At 41.5% G+C, this 23,479-nt stretch overlaps 2 protein-coding genes and 1 long non-coding RNA gene across 10 annotated transcripts; 1 reads left to right on the plus strand and 2 right to left on the minus strand.

The window, feature by feature from the left end:
* Positions 1–4,671: 4,671 nt before the first annotated feature.
* hnrnpcb (heterogeneous nuclear ribonucleoprotein C b) lies at positions 4,672–14,307 on the minus strand. 7 transcript variants are annotated; one of them, XM_085450873.1, is made up of 10 exons: positions 14,221–14,242; positions 11,976–12,009; positions 9,381–9,426; positions 8,479–8,750; positions 7,646–7,718; positions 7,511–7,558; positions 7,215–7,381; positions 7,011–7,124; positions 6,475–6,626; positions 4,672–5,524 (listed from the first exon to the last, which is right to left on the minus strand). In XM_085450873.1, the coding sequence occupies exons 3-10, from the start codon at positions 9,383–9,385 to the stop codon at positions 5,435–5,437; spliced, it is 921 nt and encodes a 306-aa protein (XP_085306999.1). In that variant the 5' UTR covers positions 9,386–9,426; positions 11,976–12,009; positions 14,221–14,242; the 3' UTR covers positions 4,672–5,434. The 7 variants fall into 7 exon arrangements, with proteins under 7 accessions (XP_085306999.1, XP_085306996.1, XP_085306998.1 ...); XM_085450870.1 differs by lacking the exon at positions 14,221–14,242 and adding an exon at positions 12,791–12,820; XM_085450872.1 differs by lacking the exon at positions 9,381–9,426 and having other exon boundaries at positions 14,221–14,307.
* Positions 8,712–12,103, plus strand: LOC146714392 (uncharacterized). The gene is made up of 2 exons (XR_014918812.1): positions 8,712–8,775; positions 9,690–12,103. It is a non-coding gene; the product is annotated as an uncharacterized LOC146714392 (long non-coding RNA).
* Positions 14,308–14,741: 434 nt separating the features above from the next.
* Positions 14,742–19,077, minus strand: LOC146714393 (FH1/FH2 domain-containing protein 1). 2 transcript variants are annotated; one of them, XM_085450867.1, is made up of 9 exons: positions 17,960–19,077; positions 17,689–17,829; positions 17,370–17,552; positions 16,592–16,711; positions 16,355–16,516; positions 15,983–16,233; positions 15,392–15,620; positions 15,191–15,299; positions 14,742–15,019 (listed from the first exon to the last, which is right to left on the minus strand). In XM_085450867.1, exons 1-9 carry the CDS (start codon positions 18,425–18,427, stop codon positions 14,991–14,993), a joined length of 1,692 nt encoding a protein of 563 aa, XP_085306993.1. In that variant the 5' UTR covers positions 18,428–19,077; the 3' UTR covers positions 14,742–14,990. The 2 variants fall into 2 exon arrangements, with proteins under 2 accessions (XP_085306993.1, XP_085306992.1); XM_085450866.1 differs by having other exon boundaries at positions 16,355–16,711.
* Between the last annotated feature and the right edge of the window lie 4,402 nt (positions 19,078–23,479).

Raw genomic sequence — 23,479 nt, forward strand, 5'->3', positions numbered from 1 at the left:
AGTGACCACTACAACAATGATTTATGGCTGTTTTTCTGGTGACTTGTCTGCAGTATTGTTCTCAGTACAGTCACAGGATAGAGTGACTTAATGGTTTAAAGCAGAGGTACATTTTTAATGAACTATCAGGCACTAAATGCTTCAGTAGAGTCAAATTGAGAACAAGGCTGCTACTCATTTAGCTGTTGCTTTGGTGTTGAGACTTCTTTCTGGATGGGCCGGAATCAAACCTGCGACCTAGTGCACATGGTTTACTAAGGTCAAGAAGCAGTACATATTGGAAAAAGAAAAAAATTGAATCTGCGATTGAGCTGCAATATTTTGCTGACTTTTCATGGCTAATTGACGCATTTGCTCAAACAGATTGCATGCAACTAACTTGATCCAATTCACTGCAAACCCATAGCAGGCTGAATTTATATTACTGCTGTTTTATCATCATCAGAGTTGCTTTGAAGACGGCAGTTGAAGTTAACGGTTGCAGATCTGTCTTTGAATCTCAAGTTCATCACCCACAGACGCCGTAATTATGGCTGTGTGATGGTGTCCAGTTTTTCCTGCAACTGTACCATTAACCATGTGCGCATTCAAATACAGTGGAACCCCGACTTACGAAATTAATTTGTTCCCAAGGGTCTTTCATAAGTCAAAAATTTTCGTAAGTTGAAGCACCCATCGCGCCTTTTGAGTGAACGATAGGCTATAGGCTAATTGCTAACTGCAACAACAATATGTCGTTCAAGTGGAACAGCGAAGTACAAATGCCAAGAGGTTGTCACATGATTTGGAAGGCATTGTGGGCATTGTGGGCTCAGCCAATCAGAGCCAGCGGATTTCGTTACGTGGGCATTTTGCCGTAACACGGGCAGAAATATTGCTGTTAAGTGCCTTCGTAACTTGAATTTTTCGTTAAATGGGGTATTCGTAAGTCGGGGTTCCACTGTATTTGAACCGCATAAAAATGAGCTGATGTAAGAAAATCAGTCATAAACGGCACTGCAGAAAGATTTTAGGAACTCAAAGTGAAGTAAGTGTGTTTTCACAAAGTGCCACCCAAATGTGTGAAGGACAACGATCTAAACACGTGAAGTCTTTGCGGAGTATGTTTGTAAATGACAAAACCAGAAAGTGAGAACAACTGCGGCTGCTTGTGAAGAAGCTCTTCTGTGCTGCAGGCCCACCAAGTCTGCTGGGCTGGGAAATGTTCCCCAGATAATAGAGCTCACACCTCTGTAGAGTGTTAACAACCCACTGCAATGTCACCACTTTAATTTCATTCATGCTCACTTAGTTACAGTCATACAGTGTGGCGTGTGCCCAGACAGTATGCGGGCGAGGTCGTGCAGACGGACATCGTCACCTGAACTGCTTCATTTAACACAATTTCAGGTATTGTCGGGAACCTCATGTGTTATTAGGCATACTCACCTTCACTGCGCCAGTTTGAAGTGCTTTCAAGGCATCTATAACATAACAGCATGTTAACGGTGCTCAAGTCATGCGAGTTCATGCTTTAACCTCGATTTTTAACTGATTTGAAGACACGGTGTGGTGCAAGCATGCGAACAGAGAGTGGGCATTCAAAAACGTGTTGATGATCAACTCATTGTCGCAGCTGCAACGGTGAGTGACGCAGCTTCCTTGAAAATGCTGTCATTTGTTGCAAGGAACACAAGGGCAACAGTGTTACCTGCTGTGTAATGGGACTGTTTGATATTCTCTTCAGTCGATTATCTAAACGGAGGCCCGGAAGTACAGTTTCAGAAAAACTTTAAGCCTCCGATATAAAAAAGTAATGTTTTCCATCTTCCATCCTGTGCAACAGTGTTTCAGGACCTTCCGAGCTCAAACCACTCTGCAATCACTCACTTTAACTGTTTAACTGTTAGACCACTATCACATTTTCCCGCCCCCTTCCCTCCTTCCGCTCTTCCTGTCATCTCTCCATCTGTTAGCGCCTCCTCCATCTGTCTCCACTCTTCTGTGACCTGTGCATCCATCCATCCATCATCTATACTATCATTATCAGTCTCACCCTGCTTGTCTGCCATACCCCCCCCCCCCCCCCCCCCCCCCCCATTATTCACCCTTCACCCCAAGGCCCGCCGCTTATTGATTAGTTGTTCCTCCTCTTTATCCCTGCCGGCTTCACGTTCCTCCATTTATCACAGAGCTTTAAGTTCTCCAAGCTGCGTGACATATATTAACAAGGAAGCAGCATCGACGCGTATTCATTAAGCTCTGGGCAAACAGGCTCCATAGCTTCCTGCAGATTTTGGTGTCTGACATGAGATTCGGTTTCTGTTGCTTTTTCCTGTGTGCTTCATTAGGTCGGGGTGCTCAGTGATGAAAGTTAAAAAAGTCGTACCTACCTTGAGAACATCTGTGTGTTCTAAGGAGAGCTCGTTGTGACTTTCCTTTTCGAAGAGATCACCTTTTATATCCAGTGAATAAATATTTTTGCTTCCTCCACTTCTGTACCATTCATTCATTAATGTTGAATTCTCTCGCAGCTGCTCTATTCCCATGTTGTTGCAGTATATTAATGACCTCGAGTTGATTATTTCAGTTGTTCTTCTGACTGAAGTTTGGTCTTTTTACAGCATCCTGACCTGCGATTGCATTTGTCCCTAACCATCGGGAACCGTCACGTTAATTTTTATTGAGTGGAAAAAAAGTTAGCATTCATCCTCCAGCTTCACCTGTTTGTTATGCTAACATAGCTGTGTCACTAGCGGTCACGTAGCACATCATTATATACCAGCTAGTCCAACTTAAGTAACCAAATGTCACTGCTGTTTAGTTCTGTCTTCATTTATGTTGGAAGTGATAGCTGTAATGTTGCCAACTCCTCAGTAAGAAAAATGCTATTGGCTGTCCTAAAAGTCGCTGGAACTCGCTAAATGATGTAATCGCCTAATTTGCATAATTGGTCATGCGCAGGTAATTGTAACAGACGTAGGAGAGAGAAATAACATTGTGGAAGAGACATGAAGTGAGTAAAAAACACCCAAAAGCATTTAAAATATGTTTAGAACTACATATATATATATATATATATATATATATATATATATATATATATATATATATATATATATATTTTTTTTTTTTTTTTTTTAGCAATTATTGTTTTTTTCAATGTCACAATTCTGACCCTCCCCCTTTGTGGACTTGGGACCGGTGTTCTGACACATTTCTGCTGTCACAGAGTAACTCCAGCACAAATGTAAGTAGGTATGACGGTTTACCACTTAACTTTGCCCATCTGAGTATGCTTGTAGCCCACATTCATAAAGCCAGGACGGTTTGCCACTTCATTTTACCCGTTAAAGTATGCTTGTAGGTCACATTCTCAAAGGTAGCATGGTTTGGCACGTAATGTTACCCGTCAGAGTATGTTTCTAGCTCATATTCACAAAGGTAGGATGATTTGCCACTTAATTATAGCTGTTAAAGTATGCTTGTACGTCACATTTACAAAGGTAAGACAGTTTGGCACTTAATTTCATGTTGTGCGCATGTGTAGAAACAATGGGTAGGATGGATTCCCAGAACACCTGGCAAAAGTGACTCGAAATAGACACTTTTGCCAGTTACTTTGAGTCTGTGTGTCTTTTTAAGTAGTTTTAAACCTTACTACGGTACTTATAAACTGCTTACCTGTCATAGAAACCGATTTCTAAGTTTTCAATGATGGGAATGATGCCTTTTAGTGCCTTGATTTATTTTCCACCTAAACATGATATAGCATGTTTAGGTGGAAACAAGTGAGCTAACTTCCTGCTGACTTCTAACTCAGTTAAATTTAATACATTCTGCCTGGATATTAAACTTAATCGTTACACCTGGTAAAGCAGCAACGCTGATCATTTTATTAAAGATGAAAGAATTTAGACAGTTTTTAACTCAGTGATGCCGCAGTGATCGTTTGATTTTGGGACCTGAAGCGGACGGCGTTTTGGACCCAGATTACTCCGCGAGGCTCCTGACTACAGTAGCCATAATGCTCCAACAATCCATCAAGCGATGCGGCTTCGTAGATTACCAAAGTCGCACTAAAACATTTTTTGACAGATTTTTGAGCGCTGTGTACCACATAAAATCGTTTTGAGGTCAGTAAGCACAACCAGAATTCAAACATAAGGCGCACCGGATTGTAAGCTGTATATTTTTGAGAAAATTTAATTTTAAGTGCGCCGTATAGTGCGAAAAATACAGTATTCATACAGCACTTTCACGTTCACACACTCACTCCAATGGATGCATCAGGAGCAACTCGGGCTTCTGCATCTTGCCCAAAAGACACTTTGGCATGCAGCCTGAAGAGTACAGGAGCCCGCGATCAATCTGCTTTCTTTCTAATTGGTAGACAAGCCGCTCGACCAGCTGAGTCACAAGTCTTGTGTGATGTGAAGGGTCAGTGTGCACAGCTGTTAACAAACCTTTGTAGGAATTTTAGAGCTAAAACTAACTACATGGACCTGGAGGTATATGAGAAAATACCAAATTAGTTATAAAAATCCTGCTCACTGAAGCCTCAACCTGTCAACTCAGCACACTGTTGCATAACGCACAGTTTCTCAGTTCAGTTCATTGATTTAGCCCCACCTGAATGCCACAGCGACTGTGTGCATCTGGACTGGATGAAAGGCTCACAGAGGCTCCACACTGGAAAACATGTTTATTCACTTTTACCAGTGCAGTCAGATGAAACAGGAAACAGAAGAGACGGACACAAACAAACATGGAGCATCACTGCATTACACAAGTCAAGGTCAGTAAAGGTCATCACACCTCTGCAGCACACAAGACTATTTCAGGACCAGTGAGGATCTGTGTGGCCACAAACGAGCACATGCTTGTGGCATTATCCGACAAGCAGAAGTCCAAGATTTTCTGAGAACAAAAGAAGTACTCTTTGTGGCCTTTGTGTGGGCCACTTATTGGGACACACTGCCACCTGCTGGTTAGGAGGCAGCTGTGCAGCAGCTGGATCAGCAATACATTTTAAATGTTAAAACGTCTAGCAGGAGCCCACCAACATTAAAGACTACACACTAGTTCAAACCGCGGCACTTGAGCTAGCTAGCTAATAGCTGGTAAGGGACTCGATTTTTCAATCAGTTCTTTAATCCGTTGTGACAAATCGTTCAAACACATAAAACGTTACAGTTAAGCTCGGCTGAGTTTGCTGTTTATGTGAAAGAAGCAGAAACATGTTCATATAAAAAGTCAAATAAAAAAAAAAGAGTATATTTACCTTCCCGACTTGAAAGAAAATTCTGAAACAAGTACTTCTCATATCTGTGAATTTGTACATGAGAGGAGTGATAGCTACCATATGATGTAAATAACTGTCCAGTCAGTTCAGCAGACATGACCACTGCGTACAAGTCTGGTGTGGAGAAATGTGAGTGTGTGTGTTTCACATTCAGGATTCATCTCCGTTAGCACTATCGTCTTCTCCTTCCTCCTGCTCACCTTCATCATCATCATCGTCCTCTCTCCCTCTGCTTTTCGTCTGCACACAGGGACACACACACAGGACAAAGGTTAACGTCAGTATTTGACACATGGATCAAGCAAATGAAGCCCAAACTCCACAGTAGTTGGGACGGTGTGTAAAATGTAAGTATAACTATCAAATGCAATGATTATGATCAATATATATCTACAACGTATGCAAGGCCTCTGCCGACAAAGACTTCATCTGTATACCTTTCAGCACTTATGAAGCTTTTCCACATCTCTAAAAGTGTTTCTGAGCCCATGCAGTGATTTCCATGACACAGTCATGTCTGTTTTTAATGCAGTGCTGCCTCAGGGCCCGAAGATCAATACTGGTCTTTGGCCTTATGCTCTGAATCTTTTGATGACGTTATGCTCTGTAGATCAGCGGTCCCCAACCTTTTTTGCGCCACGGACCGGTTTATGCCCGAAAATATTTTCACGGACCGGCCTTTAAGGTGTCGCGGATAAATACAACAAAATAAAACTAGTACCGGTACCGAAAAAAAAGAAGATTTATTCATAACACACGTGAAAAGACCCAGAAAAACCGAGTTAACGATTAAAACGATAACAAAATAACGCTGAAAACCGATAAAAACCCTGAAAACCATACATTTCACACCTGAGCCTCAACTCTCGTGGCCCAGTACCAAACGACTCACGGACCGGTAAAATGAGCTTCTATTTTTCACAAAACAGTAAAATGTCCAGCTTTAAACATCTGATATTTCCTTTGCTCTACTATGAAAGAAATATTGTTTTATGGTTTTTGGAAATAATTTTATTTATATTTTAACATCATCCCAACTTTTTTGGATTTATGGTTTTAAAAATAAATCATGTTAGGTTCTTTGCACTAAATTCGCCTGTTGAATAATAGCTGAAAACAAACTATGTGCATACAACAACTTGTTTAAAACAGCTGCTGATGTCCTCCTTTCCTTTTCCCCCTGTCCTCACCTCATCTTCATCCTCCAGCAGGTCTCCCTCCTCCTCTGAGTCATTCAGCTCCCGGCTCTCTTTGCCCCTCTTCAGACTGTCTTCCTTCTTGCTGGAGGTAGATGAGTGAAGAGGAGACACTTCACCTGGCTCAGGTTTGGAGCTTTTCATCTCTGAGTAGAGGGTGGAAAGAAAACACACAAAAACACTCAAATAAAAAGCTGATTTTTCTGTTTCTGCCAGTCTGCTCCATACCTGAAACGTTTATATAATTGATGGCGCTGGGTGCATGAAATGTATATTTAACATTTGCATAAGCACCTCCATGACTCATCTTTGTGCAGTGTGAGTCACAGAGAATATATTTGTGAAAAAAAATGACATCTTCTCTTTTGGAAGAAGTGGACTTTGCTTGAACTGGTATTAGCTAATGCCAACCAGACAAGTAAATAATCACGTACACGTGTCTGTTTGTAAATGCATTCTTGGTCTCACATTGGAGGTTTTTAGGCTGTTGACGTGATGCCTGGCTGCCCTAAAATCAAAGTAGGACCCACCTGATTTCTTGCTGTGGTCCTTCTCCATGTGGTCTAAGCTCTCCAACAGGTAGTCCACCTTGTGTTTGATCTGTGTAAGCTCCCTTTTTATGGTCTGTAGATCATCTGCCTTCACTGTAGGGGAAATATGGGATAAGCCACTACTGAGATGACCTTTGGAAGTCACCAGTAAAGACGGCATGGATGACTCTGTGAGGAACCTACTTGTACGTGAAGTTCTCTGGCTGCTCTTGGAGGAGGAGGAGGAGAAGCTGGTCTTGGTTCGTCGGCTCCCTCCGCTGCTCAGGCTCACCCTGGGACGTTTGGAGGGGATGACCGCGCGGGACAGAGGGGGAGGAGGAGGAGGCACCCGGGACTGGTAGGAGTACATTCTGAGAAGGAGAGCATCAAAGTGTTGAGCTTACTGGCTCTGCAAGCTGCTTTACAACCCCCCAGCTGGCCAAAAATGTGCTGAGCAGCAGGCAGATTATTCTTACATGTGTAAAGAATAAACTGCTTACCTGTCATAGTAATCTCTTTGGAAGTCGTAGTCCAAATCAAAAGATGAACTGTGAAAAGAGAGGGGACAGAAAGATTAGCCAGCAATGTGCTAAAGCTGCTGCACTGTGACTGAGAGCAAAGCAGCATGCACACACCTGTACATGTCTCCTGCAGATCGCTTCACTGTCTTCGATCTATGAGGCTTCGGTTCACCTGCCAGATTGATGTCTGTAGGAGGAGAAACATCGAGGTAAGGTAGGATGGACTAGAAATCCAGGAAAGAAAAACGCTATGGGAGAGAATGTGTGAAATTTCATCAAACACATCACACCACATCTCCATCTGGTATGTTATTTTTGTCAGACTAGTGCAGGTTTTACCTCTAACAGACTGTATCGGCAAATAAGTCCTCACATTTATTTTTATTTGCCTGAACAACAGAGAGGCTCCTCTGCTCTTGTTCAGAGTGGATATGAAGCAACTCTCCTCTTTCTTTACTTCATTTTACTTGATTGTAACACTAGAGGGCAGCAGCATGTGTTTAAACTGTGAAATGGGAAGGACGTCCCAGATTTTAATCTGTAGGTGAGCAAATAAACTGCACATTGTAACAGATACAAGTCAGGGAGTGAACATATTTACAGCCTATACTTTGTGCCTCCATACAATTTTCTAAATGCACTCGTGATTAGAAAAATAGGAGGTTGGAAAATGTATTCATTTGCTTTCCTGCCAAATTAGAAAGACTGATTTTGCTTTCAGTGCAGTAAATATAAAGCTACTGCCACAACTTTACCTATATCACATATACGCTGCACAGAAGGAGGCATACCTAGATCACAAAATATGGTAACAAAATATACTATCTAACACTTCCAAAAGTCTTTAATGTAGTGCAAATAGTATTATATTATTGGTTAACTTGCTTTATTCTTCAGTGACATTACCAAGCAATACCTTAACATGCTGTTTTTTTCCTCCATCTCACCTAGCACCTGTCCAACGATCATGCGGCCGTCCTCCCCGGCCACGGCGGCCCTGGCGTTCCTCTCGTTGGAGTACTGGACGAAGGCGTAGCCCTTGTGGACGGAGCAGCCGAAGATCTTGCCGTACTTGGAGAAGATCGCCTCCACATCGGCCTTGGTGACCAGCAGGGTGTTGAGGTTGCCGATGAAGACGCGGGAGTTGAGGGAGTGGGGGTCGGTCTTGTTGGTCACGTTGCTGCTGGCCATCAGGCTGGAGGAGGAGGATGATGACCAACTGGCAGGGAGGCAGAAAGAGAAGGGTGAGTGCATGGGTGAAGATAGCAGTGGGGAAAGAAAAGCAGGTCAGCATGTGGAGGTCAGCAGTGTTTAGAGAAACAAGAAGGTGTGATATAGATTTGTCTTGTACTAAAGTTTAATGATAATCTCTGCTCAAAGGTCAGTGTGAGTGTTGAACCTTCAAGTTCTTTAACGGTATGACTTGAATCACACTGCCTTTGAGAATTCAGAATGATAGTCAGTGAATTGATTATTGATGAATTTCTTTTGATCTAATAGTTTATAAAACATCCAAAGATGAAAACCTGACTTCTAAAATGTTAAAACCAGCAGCCGTTCCAACTAATTTTTGGCATTTTGTGTATGAAAAGCTTCACATGCTTCGTCATTGTGAATACAGGTATTAATTCTCTTTAATCAAACTGAGTTCATTTATCTCTAATTACATAATAGCCTCATTATAATCATATGAGAATGCCACTGCAATTACTGTTACGCACAAGGAACTTTAAGTTGTGCTTCTTACCCCTTACACACTAACTGCAAGTTTGCACTATCAAGAGCATCTAAAAATAGATACTAGACAGAGTAGACAGTGTGATCGGGTCATGAAGCAGCCAGCACTCACTCCATTGTGTCTGTACTCGGGTCGGTGGAGGTCTGCCTGTCTGTGTCTGTTGGAGAGAAGAGGATCGTGGAGAAGCTATGAAACATGGAGACTGTGGGGGGGATTTTTGCTGCACCTCCAAAAGATAGGATTTTTCCTCATATTTGGCCAAAAAAGGGGATTAAAATGGAAAGAGGTGTTAAAATATTTTAAAAACCTGTGGGATAAATTGTTATGACAAAAACAAGCATATTCACTCGTGAGCAAATCCAATAACCTTCATCCTCCACAGAGGGTGAAGAAGCTAAAATGATTTTCTTTGCATTACAGCAGCTGGACAAAGCTTATAAAATGTGTTGTACAGCTTAATAAACACAGCAACCTCTGAAGTGCCGACTGCATCAAAATTGGATCGTCGCACACCAGGAAGTTTGCGTCATGTGCACTTCGCGAGTCTGCAGGTACGATCCCCTTCTTTCGGTGTATGCCAGTAACAATCCGCCATGTTGGCTGCCACATGTTAGAGTCCCCTCTGACGGCTCTGCTGACATGAAAGTTTTGCATCACGTCATGTTTCACTTGCATCGGTGCAGTTTTGGAAGCTTCTCCTGTTGCTGTTCTGCATAAACGCACAGTGTATGCATGCAGTCAGTGGCGTACCAGCGTTGATTTTAATTAGTACAGTCTTGCCACACTGTTGCTGGATTGGTGTCTCACCAGTGGCCAATACTGCAAAGTTATGTAACACTGCAGGAGAGGGGGACAAGTCCCTGAATGCAGTGTCAAAGCGACACTACAGGAAAAGGGTGATTTCATAAGAAGTCTTTATTTTATTCTGGTCACAATTCTGTAGTAAACTTTAAACCCCAGCATGCGGGAAATGATCTTCTTTGCTCAGTCCCCAGAGTCATTCATCTCATTATCCACCACTTCAGCTACTGCAAAGTCACGCCTCAGCTGCCAAAACAACGGCGCCCAGCAGCCTCTCCCCGCTCTGGCTGGTGACTCCTAGCAGAGGATTACAGTTTACAGCATTCTGGCCACAGCTGAAAGCGCTGCTTGCCACTGCATGATTTTGGCCAGGATGCGTCTACTGTTTGGCGAGCTGACAGGACGTCTACAACATGGGGCGTGTTCAGGAGGTGCCGGGGACAACTGTGGCCTCTTTAGCTTATGTTTCTAAAGCTTTGTGGGGGGTTTAGGCAAGAATATCAAGGCACACGTGCACTCTAGTGTGATCTGAATATCTGATGCTAAACACAACCAGTCAAGTTATATTTACACACAAGATGGAGAAAGGAACATTAAACCCTTGTATGTTATAGGCATGTGGATGGGAAGCTTGTGTTTGGACTGAAACAGGCAAATATCTTGCAAACACCAATTTTGCAATTTTCAAATCTTTGGGCACATGCCCATCAATTGGAGGACCTTGTTTGTCTTTTATGTGTAATGATATTTGGAGCCATTTGTGTTCACTTCCTTTAACTAGCATTCACTGCAGGCCTGTTACGTTTCCAGTTCTATTCAATTGCATGATAGTTTGTGGTCCCCTTGTGATTTAATTCTAAATTCAACATGTGGGGGCTCATTATTCAGGAACAACTGCTTATTATAGTCACTCATTAATGGCTCAACACACCTCTGTGGAACTTTTCTTATCCACTGCCTCATCTGGGCCTCATTTTACAACTCCATAAAAAACCTGTTCACTGTTCAGCTTCCCTCTGAGTGTTGGATTTGTGTTTGTGCTTCAACTGTGACAACACACTGCAGCTCTCAGGATTCATGCTTGAAGACAGACGAGACAAAATGACAAGAGCAGCTCTGCTAGAGGTTTTTTTAATACACATTCAGGGAGCAGAAAGTGGCGACGTGGTCGTCACCAGAGGTTCTTTTGATTTGTTTTCCAAATCAGATCAGAGATGATGGAGGTGAAAAGGTGAAATGGAACTTGTTAAAAAAATATCTGAATTTAAAAAAAAAGAAAAAAAGGGGCAGAAAAAAAAATCAGTGTTTAGTGATTACTGAATTAGTCACTCATTAAGGTTATTTCCCTTGCATGCTGCAGTAAAAAGCCACTTTAGGGACAGATAATTGCCTCTTATAGAGCAGGCAACTTTGTGTTTACGTAAGTAATGGAGCACTTTTTAATTTGTCAATTAACATGCACACTCACAACAAAAAGAACAGGGGAAAAAAATCACTCCAAAGAAGGAGAAACAGTCCTCTTTTTGGTCTCTGTCGGTGCTTTTCCTTCATCTAAGCACTTTATGTGGGAAGATTTGAAGAGGTGTTATCCAGCAATCAGCTCCAACACAAACTGGGCCACTCACAATCAACAGCATGATGCATCTGATTATCACAAACTGGGAGGCGCATTTATGAGGCCATTAGGGCCAAACAGTTTGAAAATTAAGTGGCTGATTTCTCTTCTTTTACAGCACCCAAAGCCCCCCGAACTACTCTCTACTTTTAAACAAAAAAGAAAAAAAGGGGGTGGTGGGGGAGGTAGAAAATAGACTAATGCCAAAAAGGGGTGAAAGTGGAGTAATATATTAAAAAAAATGATGCAAAAGTTGAGGTGAAAAAACAAAAAAGTGTAGACCAACTTACGATTTGCTGCTGCTGAAAAAAGTGGCTTCAAAAACTAAACGGGGGAAACAAAAAAAAAGGTAGAAATTAGAAAAGAAGGTTTCTAGACTGTTCTGATGCTGTCATCACAACAAGCAGGGGAGAAAACGTCAGGGCAAAAAACATGAACGCTACAAAAGCGGCTCATCACTTATTTAGGATAAGTTGTGAGCTCTACATCACACTGCGGTGACAAGAGATCCGGGAATATGAGAAGTCAAGTTTTCCAAGGAATTTCTTCTTAAACCAAAATTTAAAAACACTAATGGAAAAATATGATTAGACATTTTAAAAATCACATCTACAATAAAGATACTTATTACAGCTCATGACTGTTTAACTATATGCACTTTAGGTAGTACAGACGTACTGGACTTCTGATGAGGTTTCCTCGATCTTAGATATTCCACGATCAGCTTTAAGTGGTGTTATTGCAAGATGGAAGCATTTTGAAGTAGTAGCGTGCCCGATGTTGTAAAGTTACAGACCGGGGTCGCCGATGTTTAAAGGTCACAAAACCCCTGCTAAGCAAATTACTGCAGAGCTGCAAATCTCCTCTTGCATTAACATCAGCACAAACACTGTGCACCAGGAGCTTCATGGCCTGGGTTACCATGACTGAGCAGCTCCTGTAGATGTACAGTACAGTTCTGTCCATTTAGTACAGCTAGAATAAAGATGAAGATTTTATTCTTAACAGATCTGGTAATATTGTGAAACCGGTGTTTATCAAATTGGAGTGCAAGTGCCCCTAGAGGTAATTATGAGTACTGCATTAAAAAAAATGTAGTACCTACCAAAGAGTGTTTTTACTTTATACCTTCTGGAAAAATCCTGAAATTTAAAAATAATTACATGATAGTGAGTTCAGTAGGACTTCAACTTTATTACATTTAACTTTTTTTCATTCTACAGAACGATAAACCTGGATTAGCTGTTATACTACCTTTAACACCAGGGATTCTGAAGGAGAAATTGACATTTTAAATCTGCATCTCTTCACTGAACTCTATCATTTATAACACAAAAAAAAACAATTTTGCTATCTGAGCTTCTATGTTAATGTAAACTGACCCACAAAGGAATCAGTGGTCTGCGAAAAGGGCGGTGGGTGCTTTATTTTGGCCTCCTGCCTGCCCTCCATGTAGGGGTCAGAACAACACCCCTGCTTAAGGCCACTTCACTGCAGACCACACCCACTTGGGGACCGTGGAAGTTGGGTAGAGCAAGGTGGGTCAAAAAAAAAAAAAAAAAAAAGTAGACTTCATTGACTTTCCACTGTAAAATGTTGCATAATTGATTATAAGTTTGTTTATTAGTATATAAATATTAATTCATAAAGCTTTAAATCCAATGAAAGGCTAAAAAAAACCCCACATAGGTCTATAAGCCTGCCTTACAGCAGGCCCACTTGAGCACTTCAGGTCTAAGCAGCTGCACAGCTCAGAGTACATTGCCAAGATTGTTAAAACACAAAAAATGAGTAATTATATCAAAATTACCAAATGCATAATTCTGTAGTGCCAGTGTTACATCCCCCCCTCCCTCCCCCGTCCATGAACGTGCGATACATAAAAGCACTGTTGCTTTAATGTTCCTCCAAAAACGCCCCCGCTTCTCACAGAGGGAAAACATCTCGCCTGCAAAATAACAGGACTCCTGAGATCAGCTGCGGCAAACACACCGCCAAAATCACACAGAAAACGGAAAAATACGTCGTTAGGACTCGTTGTAAACGACCGCATAACAAGTTTCAAGTGGAGGCAAAACACAGGACCAGAATAAAATGCAAAATTTAAAAACATATTCCCAGAAAAACGGCGACACTTTTATTTTCTTTCTGGCAAAACTGTCCAGAAAATCCTTCCATATTTTATCTTCATAGAAATTAGAGCACACGCAAATAAATCATAGTTTTACACGGCATCCCTACAAAAATCAAGCCTTTAAAATGTCGTATTCGAAAAAATAAAAACAAATAATAATAATAAAAAATATATATAAGTCTATATGTTGTTGTGGAAGCTACTTAAAACTAGTTTCTGTGCAGTTTGTGCCATCACAAAATGTACGTCACTACAGCCAACACAGTCTCAGGAATACCAGCCAGGAGGGGAAAAAACACATTAAAAATAAAAACAAAAAGTCCCAAAGACGGTTCAAAGTCAGGACAAAAACAAAAAAATGTAAAAAGGTAAAAAAAAATCTCTCATTTAAAAATACTCACCAGGAGTTTAACACTAAAAATGAGAACAATTCAACGCTCTTTCTACTTGCACGGGTAAAGATCCGCTGGCTCAACGTATCACCTTGAAACCAGTGGACATGAAATGGCGTCGACTCGCACTGGCGACAGGGGAAGGCCACGCCCGCTTCCGAATCCTAGTTTCTGATTGGATATCCTGAGCCCGTGTCTGTTTAATCTCTTCGCTGATAGGTTTCGTGCTCTTGCCACTGCCGTTGCCGCTCATTGATGACGACATTCATGTATGCTAATCAATTGACTACCCGACGGTACGTACGACACTGCTAGTTTGTGGCTCTAAAACATTGATGGCTGTGCTTTGTTTTAACCCGAAACCGAGGCACAACTGTAGTGTTTTACTGGTTGAGAGCAGCAGGGGTTAAGTCCTAAAAACAGACACGCTTGCCAGTCTCTATTTTGAGTCTTTACTTTTATTTATTTTTTATTAAGGAGCTAATATGAAAAATTCAGTTAATGTTACATACACAATAGATTTGATCCAATTGATTGTTGAAGTTGTAGTTTATTTGAATTACTTCCATTAAGACAGAGATAGAAATGAATATATTTTTATGTATTTGATCAAAACCATTATTTTACCAAAACCATTTTATTCATTAACATTGAATAGCATGTGAAATCTCATGCGCTTGTCAATCTCTTACTGGTATAGTGCTCTAAATGTAAAGCTGCAGTGTAACAACAATGCCATTAATAACAATCACACATTGCTTCTGCATATGTCAGCAGGGTCACCACTTCATTTTCCGAGAAAATGCACCTGTGAGGTAAACAAAAAGGAATTCATTTGTGACACGTGACAATCATACTGGCCAACCTTGAGACCTCAGAAGTAGGGAGACATTCAAAAGGGCTGTTGGGGGGGGGGTATACATATACATGTACATATATATATATACAAAAAATGGAATGAGCATATTATATAAAGTACCTTGGAGGTCAGCCATCCTCTTCCTGTTTCGAGGCAAAGTAACATCCAATCTTGACATGGACTCGGGTGTTCTCAGTACCTCCTCCAGCCTACCCTGCTCATCATTGTCCTGGAGGAGTATGAATGGATTAATAAAATAGTGCCCTCATACCCCCCAAATTGACTATAATATTTTTGTATAAATTAATTTAGTGTAATAACCTTTGATGGAGTTTGTTGATTTTTTCTTTTTCCTACAGGGGTGTTTGGACCCGGGCTTTCGGTCGCATTTTTCTGTCGCTCCCGCTCTCTTTCTCTCTGCAGTAGGATAGCCTGTTGCATGGTCCTGTACTCCAGGGAAAAGTTACTGATGGTTTTGCAGAAGTCCTCCGGTTTGGTGTCCCTCACCATGGCCCGGGAGTAGCCAAGGAACAGGAGAAAAGAGTGGAACCTAGAAAAAAGTAAAAACGGTGTAAGCAAAGACTTGTTGAGTAAGGAGTCAGTCAGTCTGCCATACCCACTGGCAGATCCATGGCCTCCTGGAAACCACCAATTGCTAGAGAACTTTCAGATAAAATTTATCACAAAGAAGCTTAAGATGCTGCAATGAAAACTTCCTTGTGCTTTTCCTTGTATTGCTAGCAGACTGCTGTGGATGTGTACACTTTGTATGGAAAACATCTGTACAAATAGTCCCCACGGCTCAGGAAGTAGCAGTGAAACTTGAAAAAGTGCTTGGCCTATGTGAGTAAGGACTGAGATGGAAAATGTTTTGTTTGCTAACAAATATCATTTAAAATATGATTAGAGTACCTGTTGATAACCCTACGATGGACGGCTCTTAGGACTTTCAGCCTTTCCTCACACTCTTTCAGAATCTTCGGAAGCCTGTGACGGAGCGAACCGTCCGGGGCCAGGGCCTCATCACCTATCCCTTTCATCTTTTCCCCCTTTCCTCCTTTCCTCTTTTCGTCGGCTTTATTCAGCAGCTTCACCTGCTCCCATGATGCTTTGCACAGGCTCTCCAGCTGGGTAAAGTTAGACTGGACTTGGGAGTAGTCACACTGTAAAGAAGAGAAGGTTTTGTGCTTTCCACAGTTTGCTGGTTTAACTGACTCTATAAGTGATCTTCAGAATGAATCAGCTGTGTTAGACAAATGCAAATCCACAGATGCAGCCACACACCTTTCCACCTTTAGTAACCGCGGTGATGTCCGAGTAGAGGTCAGAGGATTCTGGATAGAGCTGCAGCAGTAACACGCAGACGTGGTGCAGCAGGGGCTGGCGAGTGTGTGTGTCCCTTACCTGAGACAGCTTCCCCAGGTAACTCAGCTCAAAACCACGGGCCTTGGGATAAAACAATGTGTTGCAAGAAATAATGGAAAGATGGACAAAATCAAGCTTGCGTCGGAATGCACTCACCTTACATCCGTTGAGAAAGTTACCGATCGCTAGCACTGTCGCCAGGATGTACTTGAAGGTCTGGCTGGCTGCCAGTTGTTCCATGCCCAACTTCAGATGGAAGAGAGGCTCAGCAATTTCCTTTTTAAGAGGAGTATACATTTAGAGGGCGTTTTGGTGGTTCATATAGAATAGTTGAGCCATCACATCCATCTTTTATTTTTAGTCAGGTGATGTATTAGGAGAAGTCATCACAGTGGTGTTTTTGCCCTGCAGAACCTGTGTTAGTTTGTATAAGTGCAGTGTCCTTATACAGCAGCATCTCTTGTCCTGCACTTTCATTCAACTTTGCAAGACATTATTTGCGGTTCTCCAAACTGTGCACTAAAGTGTAGTTTATCATGTTTGATTACATTTCATGTGTTATTATCTGACATATTGTGTGTTGTTCAAAGTGTACCATGATACTGCATGAATACAAGCAATGAAAACTGCACATGGGTGGGAGTGGTGGCGTGCCATAGAAAAACAACGAGAGGAGCTTGCCTTGGCTGCTCCTTTTTAGGCAACTTTTATGCAAGCTTCTTCCATCTGCAACAAGCTTCTCTCTCCGTTCTTTGGTTATCACTGTTATGCATCCAGGAACACTGATAAAACCAGACTATTTATAGACTTACTGAAGTCTATGGGAATATCTTAAATGTTTGATGGAGTGCATAAAAATGTGACACCAAGGGGTCTTGGCAAAGCTTCATTATGTAATGATCTGTGAGTGGGAAATTATTGGATTTTTATTTACCCTCTCCAAGGAGTCGTAATCCAGAGCAAAGGCCCAAAGCTGAAGCCTGGTGCTCAAGTGTGGGATTTCCCCCAAAGTGAGGAGGCAAAGCTCAGCCGGTGCCAGAGAGGCATTAGGGTTCTGGGCCTTGGCCTCTTTGATCAGGCAGAGTTCCTCTTCAGTCGGGATCAGTGCCTGAAGACGCTGTTTTGGAATGAGCGTAGAACAGATTATCTTAGACCTAGTTTGTAACCCTTTTATTTTACCTGGGTATTGCTGGGTAGTTCATCAAACAAAAATGCTTTAGCTCGAAATCTGGGCGATTTACCCTTTACTGTACCTGAATGTCCTCTCTTTCTAACACACAGCTGTCCATGCTGTAGATAGCAGGGGGGAGGAGGCGCGGAGGGGGCAAGCTGCTCAGGGCAATAGTTATGATGTTGCTGCGCTTCACTCCCAACACCGATATTGATGGCTGCTTCTGTGTTGAGGGGGAATAAAAAAGGATTTAAGGCATTTTAATCTATATAATGCACATCAGTTTGTAGCTATTTGAAAACCAGAATTACATGGATGAATGAACAAAAGGATGTCTCTGTCATCAGTCTCACCTGCCGCCCTGAAACAATGTTCAGACTGCTGCTATTGGCTTTAGACTTAAACAAGTACTCCAGATGGTTTTTATCCAAATTCACCGGCTCGAGTCTGGCCCAAATGGTCTGAGTCCCAAAGCGTGTCATCCTGGGGAGCGGTGCCAGATTCTGCAGCTCCCTCCAGTGAAGCTTCAAAGTGCGAGACTTAACGGTACCATCTTTAGGTGAAGCTGAGGGCAAAGGTGAGGCGAGAGAAGGAGGAGGGGGAGGTGGGGGAGGAAGAGGAGGGGGCGCCGGAGGTGCTCGGAGACAAATTGATGATTTGATAGTTGTTAGGGTTCCCTCATCCTCTGTGCTGTCTTCCTCATCCCAGAGGTCGGAAAAATCCAAGGTGTTGAGACAGAGGCGTGCAGCTGGTGTTAGCAATGAACTCCAGGATTGGTCAAAATCCCAGGTCAGCTCTTTGGATTGTTCCAGCTCCTTCATTGTTCCTTCAAAGCTGCCTGTAACTCAAAAGTAAAAATCCAATACCATTACCGTGGCGACCTATACTTACTTTTTCCTGCTTAATAAAAGGCTACTCCAAAGTGAAAACTTCTTTTTTATATTAGAAAAAAAAGGAATAAGGTTCTTCCACACGTCTTGATCTTTCACATAAAGCAAAACTTAAATCCTTCCTTGTCTTCTCACCATGCATTCAACAACCACCTCACAAACACTCTGTATCCATCTGAATGTCTGTGGATGCTCTGCCTCACTTGTCCACCACAGAAGTGCATAACTCACACACCCAAGTCACAATTTTTCAACCACCTCTGGGTGTTCTCGCTGCACCGTAACCTGCAATTGCCTTAGGGTGTAGCGTTTGTCCCTCGCATCTAAAATGACAAGCCGTGTTTGATCCAAAAGTCCACCGGTATCTTGCCTGGGTGCCAGAAGCTCACAGCCTCAGACAAAGGAAAATTCTTACAATTTTTGACAGGTTGTATTTAGTCCTGTATCCAAATCTGATGAGAAAATCCAAAGAATGCCTGTCTGAATATCCAAATGATGTGCCTCTGTAGCCGTCCCTCGACATTCATCTTCCTCTGTTGTTCTCCAAGTGACAACGAGGGCGCTTTCATGAGGAAGCGAGAGAGACTCGTTCGTCCGTTGGTGTATCAATTTCGGCTTATTTGAGTTGCACCCTTTCCCTTAATTTTCTTATCGAGCCTGGATCTCCTGTTTGTATTGCTACTTGTGTATACAGAACCTCTCTATCTGCCTCTGAAGATCTGTGATATCCCCTCCTCTTTTGCCTCCCCTTCTCCCCTATGAGCACATAAAAGAGTGCAACTGACCAAATGTTGACCTGCTTTCATTTTACATGCAACTTTGTGGACAACAAATCAGCAAACAGTAACTGCACGACATTAGGCCAAAGCACACAATGACGCACCATTATTCCATGCATGCTTGTAAATCCTTTGCTTAAACCTTGTGCTAAAATGGAGAAAATATTCATGGGTACAACAGCATCTCATAACAGAAAATAAATCCTTAATGAAAACAAATTAATGACTTTAAAAAACAGAGTTCAGTGAGCATAACTGCAAAAACACTGCTGTAAGATTGCAAGTTATAATCGTTAATATCGTAGCATTTCAAAACACAAAATACACAGTTGTGTTCTAGGGAGTCGTTTGCATGGTCGACGTGCAGCTCTAATGCGGATCCCTCCCAAGGCCATTAAGCCTCTCCTAATTACACTTTATCTTGTTCAGTGGGCCTGCTGTCTACAAGCAGCAGTAGGGCTCAAGGGACATTTTGGCTAAAATGAGGTCTATTTGCAATGGTTAAGCTCATTTAGCATATACAGTACTGCAACAGTCTCAGACCACCCTTCATATTTACATTTTGGAAAAGGGGGAAATAGGTGGAACAAGTTCTTGAATTGAATTGAAATACATATAAAAATATATGGAAATACAGTATCTAAGGCAAAAACAGAGTTTGTACATTTCTAATGAGCATGAAAGTCAATATTTGGTACGACCACCTTTATTTTTCAACACTGCCTGAATTCTCTCTGGGAAATTTTTGGTAGTCTTCAGGAATAGTTCTTCAGGCTAAGACAAAGCTCTTCTTTGCATGCTGGCCCCCTTTAAATGACCCCGCACTGCTTCAGTGCTGTTGAGGTCCGGGCTCTGGGGAGGCCGATCCATGACTGACTTCCACTGTGTTTTTTTTCTATCTAGGCATGCTTTTACTGCATTGGCAGTATGTTTGGATCATTGTAATGCAGAACAAGGCAGCAAATGCTTTTCAGGTGGAATTTAATGGTGGATAAAAACCTGGTGGTACTTTTACACATGAAAAATCGTTTTGACAGATCTCCAACACCACTGGCTGAAATTCAGCTCCAAACCATGACAGAGCCTCCTCCTTATATACTGATATCAACCAAATATTTTACACTTGAATTCATCACTCATCAGTGCAGTTCTTGTGTAGTTCTGCATACCTTAGCCTTTTCTCCATTTTTCCTTCCTTAAGAATGACTACTTTACAGCCACGTCTCCACTGAGACCATTTCTGTTAAGGGCTTTAAAAAAAAAAATCTGTTAGTACCGATAGTGAGGTGTGTGTTCACTAAAACATGTTCATACTTGCAGTTAAAGGCTGAATTAGGTTGACTCTTACCCAGTTACCAGACATAATGTCAGCTGCCCTAACCTAACAATATTTTAGTTATCATGTGACATCTGTACAAAAACAGACAGATCCCCCTTGGGAATGGCATTTCCGGGTGAGTTCTTTTGATTAAAATGAGTGGGAACTTCCATGTCTCCCTCTGTATATTTGTGTTGTCGTGTTTGTATATGTGACTGTATGCATCTCTTTTCAACTGCTTCTCTGTCTGTCCCGGCACAACTGCTGACTGTAACCCGGTGCCAAGATAAAGATCAGGATAAAAACTAGCCATAATCGTACCCAGTTTGATGTTTTTGAGAAGTGGGGGGTCAGGAATTAGAGCTTTAAATATTTCATTTACAAGGTCACTTAGAACTAGGACTTATCAATTTAGTTAGATAATAAAGATGCATATATCAGTGACCATGTCACAGTTTTCTAGAAAGAATGCAATGATAGCGTTTAGCTGTTTTACTGATCCAGATACAGTATTATTTATTATTATTATTATTATTATTATTATTATGTCCATAAATGCATTAACCCAAATGCAGAACAATAAAATCTAAACTATGTAAAAGTAGCTTTTTTCAGCAGCTATCATTTAAATGAACAAAATGTAGATGATGTTGAAGGGGCTCTGTGTTTTCTGTGTTGTCTTGAAAAATGTGCATGTGAGGATTGATGACTCATCCACTGCAAACCAAATCTACCTGCAGGTACAAATAAAGTATCCTGAACCTGAATCTAAGAGGAACTGGGCATGTGCTTTCAGCTTCATGCCAAAGATTCTCTAGAACAAGCTAAAAAAAGACCTTGAATTACATTCAAACCACTCAACACATGCCTTTGAATGTGCACCATCTTTCGCCAAGCAACTGAAGGTCTTATTTTTCTGAAGACAATTACATACCAGTGTGCCACACTTCTTTCTAGCACACATTCATTGCAACAATGCGGGACTTGTGACCAGTGATGGTACATTTTCTCCTTTCACTGGACCTGATGTATTGTCGGCTCACAAAACCAGGGTGTGACAACCCAGCCAGAGGTAGAGAACAATATGGATTAAAATATTCTGGCAGTTTAGTATCATATCTTATCATTGTTACAGAGTACAGTGGTCCCTCGTTTATTGCGCGAGTTACGTTCCAATGACAACCTGTGATAGGTGAAATCCGCGAAGTAGCCAACTTTTTTTTTTTTTTACAATTATTATAGATGTTTTAAGGCTGTAAAAACCCTCACTGCACACGTTATACACTTTTCTCAGACAGGCATGAACATTTTCACACTTTTCTCTCGTATTTAAACACTCTCAAAGTTCAAACCGTAGAAAAATAAGTCCAGTATTATGGAATGAAACCAAAGATCAAACCCTGTTTTCAGGTCCAGAACATGAGAATAGAGCAGCTGTGAGAGAATTCAACACTAATGAATCAGTCGTATGGAAGTGGAGAAAGCAAGAAGAATGACTTGAGTAAAGTTTGACTTTTCTGACTGTTTTGTTTTACTTAATGCACCTTATAATCCGGCGTGCCTTACAGTCTGAAAAATACGGTAACTTCTACCTTCCTTTAGCATGTCCAGAAGTCCAACTGCCTGTGCTATGGTTAGCATTGTCCTCTGCCTTTTGGATGCTACCATAGATGCCTTTGACCGTGCAAAACGTTTCGTCAACATTCTTGTGTTTGTTGGGGATAAAACGTACAGTACAGCACTTCAGAATCACACTGCTAGAGATCGAAGATTTATGTAAATTTGACAAGTTGAAAGCATTCTGTACAGTACGGGAGACACGGCACGAGATTGACTGACAATGGTGTGCAGCCAATCAGGACGCAGAACACAATGCGCTTTAAAAAAAAAGCATGCAAAAAAAATCTGCGAAACAGCGAGGCCGTGAAAAGTGAACCATGTTATAGCGAGGGACTGCTGTACGGACAAACAAGTATTTTTTAAAACAAAGATTTTTCTGTATTTTTTTTTTCTGTTGTTTTTTTTTTGTTTGTTTGTTTTTTAAATATCTCCCATCCACATGAAAATGTCAGAAAACAACCTCATGTGCTGTCAAGGGCATGGCAGAGTAGCATGTGACAACAGCTCATTGTGTAGAGATGTCGGCCAATGAAAATCCTATAAATAGTAACACAGAGCACCATCTGACATCAGGAAAGGAGACACAGGTGCACACTTTTGCCCCTTTCCTTGCTCACCTGTAAATGGAGGAGTTAAAAATCTAAATTCTGGAAGGTGTTTTTATCAAAAGCTCAGTTTTCAGTGGTGTGAAATGGTTTTTACATGTAGATAAAAGCATCAACATACACACACAAAATTGCATCCATATTCACATGTCTGCATACCTGTGGACATGTCCTTGTTTCAAAAACAGAAATGTGCAATTTGACCAAAAATCCAGATTTAAGACCGTGAGCTTATAATTATTATTTTATTTAACCACCGTGGTCCTTTCTACTTCTTTCTGGCATCAAAACACCTGTTTCAAAATGATCACCTTGTTATCATATGATGCTGCAGGTAGAGCAGGTCATCTGCTAGCTGGAAGACTGATGGTTCAATCCCTGGCTGCTCCAGTCCACATGCCAAATATCCTTGGGCAAGATACTGAACCCTGAGTTGAGTAGTGTGTATTGAGGAGTATGATTGTTAGATGGAAAGCACTTAGGCATACAAAAAAGTGCTTGTATGATGGGTGAATGAGGCATGTTGTATACAGTGCATTGAGTGCTCCAGTACTGTAGAAAAGTGCAATATAAAAAACCTTCATTTGAATCAGGTCATGTTTTAAGAGCACTGAATTATTGGATATATATAACATGAGCTCATATACTAACTCACAAAAAA

This window comes from Copadichromis virginalis, linkage group LG3, assembly GCF_057382275.1.
Source record: "Copadichromis virginalis isolate Kocher_CV1m ecotype Utaka linkage group LG3, C_Virginalis_male_GT1.1, whole genome shotgun sequence".
Lineage (NCBI taxonomy): Eukaryota > Metazoa > Chordata > Actinopteri > Cichliformes > Cichlidae > Copadichromis > Copadichromis virginalis.